The sequence below is a fragment of the Pollicipes pollicipes genome, unplaced genomic scaffold (genome assembly GCF_011947565.3).
Source record: "Pollicipes pollicipes isolate AB1234 unplaced genomic scaffold, Ppol_2.1 Scaffold_5724;HRSCAF=6776_pilon_pilon_pilon, whole genome shotgun sequence".
In the NCBI taxonomy this organism is placed as follows: domain Eukaryota; kingdom Metazoa; phylum Arthropoda; class Thecostraca; order Pollicipedomorpha; family Pollicipedidae; genus Pollicipes; species Pollicipes pollicipes.
The window spans coordinates 42,220,283-42,232,043 of record NW_023596746.1 but is presented as its reverse complement, the minus strand read 5'-3'; the positions used below and the strand labels follow the sequence as shown (position 1 = coordinate 42,232,043).

Here is an 11,761-nt window from a genome sequence, read left to right as displayed (position 1 = left end):
ACGTGACCGACTCCGCCCCGGCCTGGGTCGGCTGGTGCATAACGGGAGGCGGCGGCGGCGCCGGCCGGCCGCGCGCGCCACGTCAGTGTGAGTCGATCGCCGCCATGGTCGAGGACAAGCCGACCACGCTTCTGCTGCCGCACGTGCTGAGGGTGAGTGACGTCGGCAGTGCGACCTGCCCACGCTGGAAAGCAGCTGTAAATCATGACCGCGGCTCGAGGACAGCTGCGCTCACCGCTGGCGCCGATACCCACTGGGGAAGAATAGCTGTGACCTCTGCCTCTCGGAGCTTCATGCTGGGCAGGGCATTTCCGCTGCCGTCCGCTAGGGGGGCGTGGGAAGGCGGGGGAAGGGCGTTGCTTTGTTGCTACGTTGCTTCTGTTCAAGAATTCTCTGTTTGTAGCAAAGTGGATGCCTATCCACCGGATGCACACAGGTGAGGTGTTTAGTAAGATAAAAGAACGAATTGCTATTGATGCGCTTTTGTTTAGCCTTAGCCACGTAGAAACTGAAGCATTGGTGTTGTGACTTGTGATTGTATTCGGCGAAATTTCCTAGGCGTGGGAGCGTTTCCAAAAGTGGATGGATCAGGCTCAGGGTAGCACTTTCAAACGCTTTTACTTGGAGGCAAGCCGGGTGACCGGGAGGAGGGGGGGGGGGGTAGAGGAGAGACGGGTTAGAGATGGAGGACTTTGCCAACTCTTAATTCGCGTAAGACATGTTGGAAACAAGGCTATTTCCTACTGGTGTACAGTCTTACCTAATGGTCTCACCTTTTCCATTTAGCAAATAACGCTACCCAGGTTCCTAAAATTATTCGCTCGTTTCAACCTTGTTCCCCTTGGAAGGCGAGATTCCGCGGGGGATAGGAATTTTGCGTCATTGGAGAAGCATCTGCTTCAACGGTTTAGATGTCAAAATTCGGGCTGAGTACAGGCTGGTTAGAATGTCGAATTAGAGTAAATGACTCGGAGTACGTCAGGTTTTCATGTGCCGGGATGACGCCGGAGGCTTTTCTAGAGATAAGTTTTTGTTGCAGCATTTAAGGCAGAAAGAAATGTCCGAGCCCTGCTCCTGTCTGTCCCAGCGGTCATTGCCCTGGAACGGCTTGTCCCGAGTGACTGACTTTGGACTGAGCACACGATGTCGCGCACGTCGCCGCGCACTGGACTCGGGCGCTCCGCTTGCGCTCGCCGTTGTGAGCTTCACTCAAGGCCTACCCCAATGTCCGGTCACTGCGAATCGGCTTTGCACGATCCGCACCTCTGTACTTACGAATCGGCTTGACACGATCCGCATCTCTGTACTTACGAATCGGCTTTACACGATCCGCATCTCTGTACTTACGAATCGGCTTTACACGATCCGCATCTCTGTACTTACGAATCAGCTTTACACAATCCGCATCTCTGTACTTTCGAAGCAGTAAGCGTAAGGAACGAGCTTAACGGAGCGAACCGAGCGTCACGCTGAACCGGAGCCGATGTGGGCTCCCCGTGACAGAGTTGCGCGTGTTTACCCGACTTCTACCTGTTTGCCAGCGTACCCTCTCCTCATCCATGTTGTTATCTCCGCACACCTCGAAGACAACAGCCGCCAGCGACAACATTCAGCAGCCGGCAGCACGAAACTGAGCCGCAATTTGGCCACCTGACAGCCCGACCGCGCTGCATCACTAGTGAATATGCGTCAGTAGGGCGCGTGGAAGGCTCTGGAGCTTTTTCGTCGTACCGCAGCAGGGCTCTCTTGGCACGCTCGCACGCACGCACGCACGCGCGCACGCATGCTCTCTTGGCTGAACGCATAAACTCGAGGAGCATTGGTGGAGGTGACCTAAGGCTCATTGAGGATGTACACAGCTGACGCACGTTCGTTTCAAAGGGAAATGTTATTGCGCACCTCGTAGACTCAGAGCTTGGTGAGTGAAATCACCTCGCTGCTTTCAAGAGTTTTACCGATGGAATTCATCTCTACTGGCTACTGTGGTGGTTGTAGCGATTACAACCTCTAAACAGAAGATATTTGGACCACCAGGTTTTTAATCCAACGAAAGAACACCAGCCAGGACAGAGTAGTGCATCTTAAGTCCGTGGAGACCATAAGCACACACACACACACACACACACACACACACACGCCTGATAACGAATTTCAGCGAAGATTATCATACTAAGTGGGAAAACGACAGGCTTTGAAAGAGCGTATTTCTTTTACCCACAATTTGAGACCAAATAGAAACCTAAGAAATAGATCAGCGACCAAGATGGCATCTTGTGCATCCGTACTAGTTCCCACTCGACCACTGACCACGGGCCCAGGCATTCATTGCGATGTACACGTTTAACAACGGCGTCATGCCTCGTCGCCGTTTAACGTCAAGTAGCAGCTCTTGCCACGTCAGGCCTCTGTCAGGTCCCTCTTCCGGTCCCTCTTCCATAGAGATATCAGACCGCCTCTAATCAGCGTGCACTTGCTACCACGGGAGGTAGCGCGGGGGTGCCCTCGTGTCGGCCGCGGTTCACGTCCACCCGGCCCGAGGTCAACGACCTCTGGAGAGCGGTTGCGTCTGGGCCGCGATGCTTATCAGCCGTGTGGACGTCCTGCGACATCGGTCATGGCCCCGTATCAAGGTCAGCTGAGTCTGTCCGCGCACAGTGTGTGTGTGTGGGGGGGGGGGGGGAGATTTCGGTGGCTAGTTGCGGGGTATGTTCCACCTTTACCTGAAGTCTTGAACTGAAATAGCCATCTTGAGCACCTTTTGATCCAGTTCACGGTCATGCCCTTTTTAAGGCCCGAAACCCTCTGGTTCCTGAGTAATACGCCCGCAAAAGTGCGAGAAGGCATATTGGGAAATTGTTTCAAAGTCACCTTGGCATTGATGTCGTCATAGAAACGTCATAGGATTGTCGCTATATTACAGACGGTTTTCTGCTTATGGTAAAAATAACATGGCCAGTGATACATTCGCAAGAGCGATGATGCGGCACGTACGATACAATCCGCGGAAGGTGATTGGCTGTCGGTAAGATTTCGCCGCTGAATGTGTCCCGTGAACGTAAGCGTGAGCAGATACAGATTGTGCGGAACTCGTCGCCAACAGGGCATTTATCCTCATTTCTAGACCATAGGTCAATATAATGAAAAGATGTCTGCAAAAAATGCAGCACAGAAAAGGAACGGCACTTTCCCGACTGTTATAAAAACATAGTCCGCGACGGCAGGTTTGCCTTTTTTCTCCTGCTGGCGTTTTTTTTCTTCTTGTACTGACGTATTTCTTAAAGACAGCCCGGTTGGTGCCTTGCGTACCGGAGCCAGGAACTTTGCACGGGTTTATGGGTTCGCAAGGCATTCTAAAATTAGGGAAATATGACAGTTATTTCAGATAAATGTTTTACTAAATAGTTAACACATGTTGTAGGAAAGTTTGAAACTTGAACAACGACAAAATCGTGTCATACAGCGCAATCTCTTAAGTTGTAATACCATGAATCCCGGCTGGGACATTGTTTTGAAGGAAGCTCACGGTGAAATGCGGTGTTACAATAAAAAATCTGTGCGAAAAAATTACATGCTGTAAAAAATCGTGAATCAGGCGCGGGAAATGGGCGTGATCACTGGTGGTGCGTGCCAGTGGTTTGTATTGATCTTGACGTGATGGAGAGTGCGTGCGCGAGGTTTGTACTTCTGAGAGAGAACATCGTTTTGGTATCCTTTAAATCTAATGACTCCTGATAAAATTTGATATATTGATTCCCGCCTCTACCTTTACGTCTGCATTTGAACGTGACAAGGTAGTGATGTCGGTAAACTGAAAGAAACACCAGCACCCATGCGATAGGGGTGGTCAAAAGTAAGTTGCTTCTTCATTACGATCTTGCCAACATTTTGGACCTATTGAGGTATTGCAGCATGTAATTGATCCATTTCATGTCATTATATCAACAACTGATTTAGGCAGTAGAGACAGGTCAGCACAACTCATTAATGAATATGTTCGGTATAAGCTCGCATGATGCAGTTTTGTAGAATTGGCATTCACTTGAGCACTCTGAAAATGTAGCACTGTATTATTATGGGTGCACATACGACTGTCTTAACAAATCTTGTATGCACGCAACCATTGATTCTGAGTCATCATTGTCATAGTCACTGCGACTTGCGTGGGATGCTAGATTCTAAGAAAGGTGGATAAGTATTACTGTTGGTTTCTTCGATGGCAATTAATAATAAATTTATCGTGAGCCTTGTCTACACTGGCAGCTTTATCACCCCTTTGCACTTTGCCCATATAACCATAACTACATGCACTTGTCATATCTACAGGGTTGTGCAAGGTCAACAGGTTTGCGGTGCACACTTGAGTACACGTAATATTTTTTCTCTTTCATATGTTCTTACTTGCGTGAACAATATTTTCGAGTGAAGTAGCCTGGTGGCTGCGGCATGTTTCATGGCCGTGGAAGCAGAAGACGTGTTTGCATTCTTGTACCCTGTGTTTTCTGGATTTTCGAACAGGTTGAGGAAGTGATGTCACTTATTGGTTGTGTCCTTTGCTGAAAGTGATTTGTGTACTGTATCAGGTGTTTTTGGTCACTCATGTGTCGTATGCGAAGTTAATACAAGAATGCATGCTTGACCCATCTTTTCACTGATGGAATTTATTATGAAAGCAGCAGGGATTGCAGTACGAAAACCGCATCATCGTTTATTATACCATGCCACTGTACAGCGCTAAGGTAGTGTCAGCGATGACAATGTTGACCTGTGCCATTACACAAGGTACCACATTAGTTGACTGCTCTTTGTCAAGCCTATGGGATAACAACTTATAGGTTATGAATGGCTGGTAAGAACTGATTTAACAACGCCAAGGGACTATCATCAGCACGAACGCCGTTGCACCACAATGATGATTTCAAGGTTAACTAGTAATTGCATAGACAATCTGAAGCAAGAAAAACATTTTTCGAAGCTCAACGTCACCGTCTTCACCATAAAAATAACAAAGCTTTGGCAATTAATTCATAGCAATACTAGATATTTATTAATTTCCGCATACAATTGCATTTCCAGTCACAAATATTAAAGAAAGTAACGACGGTGCACATCACATGCCATCAATGTCAGGACTAGAGCACTGCAGGAAAGGATAAGTCTTAATACATTACTGACATTGTCAACCGTCGTTGGCAGATTTCGGTAAGAGGTTCATGACGCTACATGACAGTCTTCACAGCATGTCGCGCTTTAAATTAATAATCTGCCCTGAAAGCTGGCGACCGCTACGTTGCGTATCTCAAACAGCCCACCAAAGCTTCTGTTACGACCAATCTACCTAGACAAACAACCCACAAACAAGCCATTCACTAATCCACCACCCAACGCAGCGCTAGGGGCCACAGTGGCTGGTTGACGCCAGCTTTCGTGTGTTGCGAGGTGTTCTTTAGGTCTGGCTGCCAGATGCTACCAGGTATTGCTGCCGTCACAAACCCATTCCATTCCATTCCAAACCCATTCTTCAAGTGTGAAATATAACCTTTAAAGGGAATGTTCCAGATTTTAAGATACTGAGGTAGGCATCAGATGTGATGGGAAAAGCCAACTTGTGATCATTGGTAAGCTTTCAACGTTTGAAAACGACCCGAAGTTGCAAAATTTCAAAGTTTGTAAAAATGTGTCCCATTACGTTGTTTAATACTTTTAGCCGTGGCCCACCAGTGGACGACAATGATGACGCTTCTGAAATGACTATCTTTAAACACTGTAATCCACTATTAATACAAGTTATGTGGCATAACTTTGAGCATGCACACTCTAAAATCTTGGAAACACAAGTCTCGACCCCAGGCGTTGCAGTCTCCACGGGCTGGGCAACGTCGGCCTGGCAGCTGATACCAAGCTGTAGCCAGCGGGCGGACGAAAATGACGACGTTCCGGAAAAAGTATTCTTGAACGCTTCATGACATCACATCTTACATTTAGAAGGCAGTCTGAACGCATAGTTCACGTGGGCAATTTTTTGGTTGACGAAAAGAACGGATTGGCCCTTAAAGCACCGTGAAGTGGTGCTGGAATCTGGTGATTGAACTGGAAGAGGAAAGATAGGATCTCTATTTTTCGTGTTTTTGCAGGTCTTTATCTATCCAGAAGACAGATTAACACGACGCCCGCCGTCTGGTGGCACTTGCCGTCCAATAGCCGTCCTTCAATGTTTTTCCGCCTCGTCTTTTAACCCTGTATACGCGTTACCCCCTCTGACTTGTGTCATCAAATCGCTCCAGATTCACCTTTCATCTCCTTATACTCCTTGTTCCTCGACATTTTCAATTCGGCGACTACGCCTGTTGACTTTTATTCACCTTCACTTTTCTTCGTTTGACTTTTTCATTTGAATTACACCTTTGTCGACTTCTATCCCTTTCATCTTTCCCCTCGACTTTTTTGTTCGACTTTTCTATTCCACTTTTTCCATTCCGCTCGTGGTCTGGGGATTTTTCTGTGCCGAATCGTTGAGTATTTATATACCCAAACCAAAATTTGAATGCGCCTTTCTGTGCTCGTTTGGAACACTGCCGCTTCTCCATGAAACAGTCCCAAACGGTCACGCCTCGTGCCGCAAACCTACGACCAGAACACTGTGGCGGTTAGGTGGCTGGTGACTAAGAATTGCCGACACCCGCTCATGTCACTAATACATCTAGCATGATTGGCATTAAAGGGAATCTCCAACCTTTTTTATCCTTGTCAGTTATTGATACATCATGCAAGCGCAATTTATCTAGTACTACCAGCTCTCCCCAAACCCTTCTGAATAGACCGGAAGTTCCATTTACTACTACCATACACTAGCACTACCAGTTCTCCCTAAACCCTTCTGAATAGACCGGAATTTGCATCTAAAGTGGCCAACCCTGCGGGAGAAATGTCATTTGACTCCCTGCTCACCACCATGAAAGTATACCTTTTATTTTTCGCCCTTTTTCCAACGCGTGTGCCCATAATATTTGCAACAGACTAAACGTTTGTGTAACAAATGCAGCAAAAGATTGAAACACTGTTTGGACCAAAAGATATGCGAACATCAACGCACTATGAGGCGAATTCAACGTAACGTTATCCTAATGCTTTTATTTCTCCCCTATGGCGTGTACCACCGTGGCTCTTTTTTAGGCGCACTTTGGATTTGTTAATGAGAGTGTCATGTGATCTATGTTGATCTATGATATATGTCTATGATCTATGTAAACCTTGCAAAAAGGGGGAAGTATGGGTATCAATAATGTATAGCCTTGTATCGGGTTGACAGCATTGCTTCTGATCAGTTTATCACTGGGATCTAGATCAAAGGTGTAGCATATTACCAAGCACGCTACAATACAGTATCATAGGATATGGTTCAATGAATAGCCCTTGTGGTCAAGACACTGCACATGATAACATTTATAACAATTAGCTGGTGCATCAAGAGATTGGTGGAGACTTTTCATTGATGTGGATTCCCGACATCAATTTATTGGGTCTGGCAGGGGCGGCCGCCAGGAGGTATAAGTCGAGGAAAGGTTTTTCCAGACGGCTTCCTGAACAACATGGGGTCTCCTTTCAGAGGGGGGGGGGAGGGGGGGGGGGGTTCCAGGCCAGGTCCTTTTGAAGCGGGCACCCATGCATGTGACATGTGAGCCGTCGTTGAACTGGACGATGCATTAGCATTCACTGTAAATCAACGTCGACAAGAAAAATCCAGGATAGGGGAGTGCGTAATTGTTAAACTGCTTTAAAGTCTAGTTTCAGTACGTAAACGTTACACCGGTCAAGTCGTGAACTAGCATCCCTGAATGGGGGGCCAAACGCATAAAAATACATCCAAGTTGTCGAAGCATGGCTGTTGTCCTCTACGGCTGCCCATTCACTCGCCCGAGCCAGTAACTCAAAAAGCAACGGAGCAGTTTCGCCGCTGACGAAGCAGCAACGGTGAGCTTGTCTCCCGAACTGGGAAAGATGAGGGTCGGAAAAACTATGTCAGAAAGGCTTAATGCCCGGAAGGCCTATACGTGGAATACCCACAATCGGATTGCCCACGCTCAGGAGACTTCGAAAGAACCTTCTACTCGCCCGGATGAGACCCTAAAAGAAAATGGGGCAAACGGCAAATGTGGCGCGCTGAGGGCAAAAATAGGGAGACTCAAACCTACCCACACCGTCATATGTGGGGCTGGGCAGCACGCACTAACTGATCGAGCTATGGCGGCGTTTCTGCTTCTAAAAGTCGAAGTCCACCAGTCCAAGAGCAGGCACTGATTTACAAGTCATGGGATCCCGCCGGGCTGAGAGGTGGCTGTGCTTAATTTATATATCTAGGAAGTGAATTTGTAATGTGGGCGAAATCTGGGGACAACTTCGTTTTTTAGATATGCTCGCCGTACGAGGGAAGTCGGTGACACTGCTTCTGTTCGTCGCGTGAGGGCAAACCCAGAAATTGATCACTCGTTAGAAGAAAATGGTAACGCTTACACGTGTGGCAACCGTTAATGTTTACAACAGTACTGTAACACAAACAGGCCGACGCTGTAATACGCAAGCGAGTACTTCAGCGGTTATCTCTTTCTGTCTGCACTCACGGTCTCTGATATAAGCGACCGCATACGGCGCGTTCCTCGCGCGTCCGCCTGCCGCATTCAAGAAGTCACAGTGGTGTATTGTGAGCCATATGTGGTAATATGTTAACATGTCAATGTGCTACTGTAGCATGGCGTCGGGCAGCAGCGAGGCGTCGGGCAGCAGTATGACGTTGAGCAGCGCTGTGACGTCGGGCAGGACGTCGGACAGCAGCGAGGCGTCGGGCAGCAGTATGACGCTGAGCAGCGCTGTGACGTGGGCAGGACGTCGGACAGCAGCGAGGCGCCCGGCCACACGCCCCCCAGAGGTGCGGGCCTGACCGGACAGGTTTGCGTTCTTTACAGGGCATCAGCAAGCAGGTGCCGCAGCGCAGGACGCTGGACAAACTGCTCCTGGTGGCCGTCACTGCAGCGGCCATCTACGGTGTGTCTCTGGCCATCTCATCTTCGTTGCCGTCACAGCAGTTGGTCCAAAGTAAGTTATTCGGCACTCGCTGGGACCGACAGAATTTGTTTGTGGTATAGCATTGTCCTCCTGCAAAGTACTAACAAATTCAAATTTGACGTATTGAGCCGGTGTTGTTCCAGTAGTGCGTTTTGCTGTGAGCGTGAGTCAGCTCGCGATGGGGAGTACAGCAGATTTAGGAGCCAGCTGATTATTCGGTGCTCGGCAAACTGAGAATTATGTCTGACCATTACGAAGCCGCTAGATCCAAGACGTGTGCTGTGGTCAGCTGTCTCGATGGCGGGCAACGCTAAGTGCCACTTTTTATGGCATAGCACGGAACAGTTGCACTGCCGTTGCAGCATAGCGCGGAGCTCCTCTGCTGATGGGTGCGATGTCTGCTTTACTACTTCGTGGGCCCAGATAATCTCGTTTGTCCCTACCAACCAGCTTAACATGTACACAGAACTGTCAGCCCCTAACATCTCGTGTGTGGCTACGAAACCGGTGGCAATTATGTTCAACTCGCGAAGCTGGGGGATGCTGGAGAGGTACGATAAATATATATTTTAAGAACACTTCAACGATGGATTTCTTACGACCATATCTGGTTCTTTCGTGGAGGTGAGCCGTTTTCGTCGTGTCAATTGATGTTATTCAAGTTCACCCATGAATACTGCCGTTTCCTTCTAGCTTTTCTCCACAGTTGTCTCGAGCCTCGTCGCCCAGCCCAATTTTCCCGTCACGTAGCACGCAAATATCTCCAGAAACTAGAAACAAACGTTTGATTTCAAAGGTAGCGCCTTACTAGGGCATGCAGGGGCCACGCAGGATTTCATAATGGGCAAGCAGCAGCCCTCGAAATTCCGCTCAAGACCGACTTTAGCGCACCACAGGCGCGCGCGCAATTCCTTTAATGTCGTGGAACGCGCTGAAAGCGATCCGATCTTAGCGCGAAGCGATCTTAGCTCTGGAACGACCTGAACACTATGCACGTGAAAGGCTAACTGCAGAATCTGATACATGATGCGCGGCCGGCAGCGGCAGCAGATCAATAGTGTTACATTAAAGCCCGCAGGCCTGCAGACCGCGGGTAAAAAAGGCGCGAAAGTGGTACTTAAAGTCCAGCGCAGGCTGAAGTCTGCACCGAACGCGGAGCAGGTCATACGGTCGCCGGGTGCTGCAGACTATCTGCACAACTTCTGAGCCCTTTTTACCCGAGCTTTGCAGGCAAAAAGAGCGCCTGTGACGTCAAAAGTGGCACCTCCTGTTTGCAGCAGCTAGCGGCTGCAGCATCTGCACTGTGTTCCAAAGTCAGCCTGTAACGTGTGAACAGCTTTTGTGACCCGTTCCATGATTGGGAACCTCCATTTGTGATTGCTGGCGTCAGCGTACGTGGCATAGGTACTCCATAACGGAAGTACCGAACTAGTAAGCGTAAGAGTGAGGGTCAGCACATGAGTTAAGGGGTGCTCGACTCCTGGTGGAGAGGTAATTGCACACCTTGCTCTGGAGCAAAACAAAACGTTTGTGCATTACTCCTACTTTTATTTACCACTTTCTGTTTGCACACCAGCGTCCAATAAATATGTTTTCAATGCGCTTTGACACCTCTTGAAGGCCATTACCAACTCGTCATATTCCATAAGGAACTGGTAGAAGGATGCTGTGTGAACCCGGGCTCAAATGCGCGACCTCCCAATAATGGAGGTCGCGTGTTGAAAAGTACTTGCTGAGGTGTTGAAAATCACCCATGAAACATGACATTATGCATGAACGGGGTTTTATTTTGGAATGCAAGATACCTACATACGGTGTTCAGCGGCAAAACAAACGCACTTACACGCTTGTTGTGCGACACGTCAGTTGTACGACGCATGTTTTTATTCCAGCAATGTGGGGATTTTCAAGCGGAACCTGTTCACCCTAGGGCTCACACCGGTGGTACCGCAACATCTTTGGTAGACTCGGCCCGTTTAAGAGATAGTGTGCTCCGCAAAAGTTTGAATCCACTTTTTACCACACAATGTCTTTGACATATTGAAGAGGAAATCTGAGCTGGATGAACAAATCATGTTTTATCAAGTTGTTTTTCTTAGATGCACTCTTAATCCGGGCATTCCGTCCGCGGCTCGCCTGGACAATTCGTCTATGTTACCATTGCCATTCGTCTGGTAACCTTGAGATGCTACCATCGCGGAGGCTCCGCGTTGACTGCAACTAACCTCGGCGCGTGCGCTGCCAGATGTGATCTTCCGGCCGTCGGTCGCCCAGGCGCCGTCGGTGCCGACGGTCACGTCGTCGACGACGCCGCGCGCCTGGCGGCCGGGCTCGACGCTCGCCGCCCAGTCCGGCAGCAACCACTCGCACTTTCGCCAGCTGTCCAACAGCGTGGTCGTCGTCAGGGAGGGAAGCGACGTACAGCTCGACTGCCGGCTGACGGTCAAGCCGCACGCCATTGTGAGTGGGCCACGAGGGGCTGCCACGCCCGCACGATCTGTGCTGCACACTCCCCATGTGACGGCGATCTGTGCTGCACACTCCCCATGTGACGGCGATCTGTGCTACACACTCCCCATGTGACGGCGATCTGTGCTACACACTCCCCATGTGACGGCGATCTGTGCTGCACACTCCCCATGTGACGGCGATCTGTGCTGGCACACTCCCCATGTGACGGCGATCTGTGCTGCACCTCCCCATG

At 49.1% G+C, this 11,761-nt stretch overlaps 1 protein-coding gene across 1 annotated transcript in view; it reads left to right on the top strand.

Annotated features, from left to right (window-relative positions):
- The first annotated feature begins 57 nt into the window (after positions 1-57).
- LOC119103071 (uncharacterized) overlaps positions 58-11,761 on the top strand; it is a 64,378-nt gene continuing 52,674 nt past the window's right edge. The window contains exons 1-3 of the mRNA XM_037226519.1: positions 58-152; positions 8,958-9,087; positions 11,303-11,517. Coding sequence (XP_037082414.1) covers positions 105-152; positions 8,958-9,087; positions 11,303-11,517 — 393 coding nt within the window. The 5' untranslated portion in view covers positions 58-104. The remainder of the gene's footprint in view (positions 153-8,957; positions 9,088-11,302; positions 11,518-11,761) is intronic.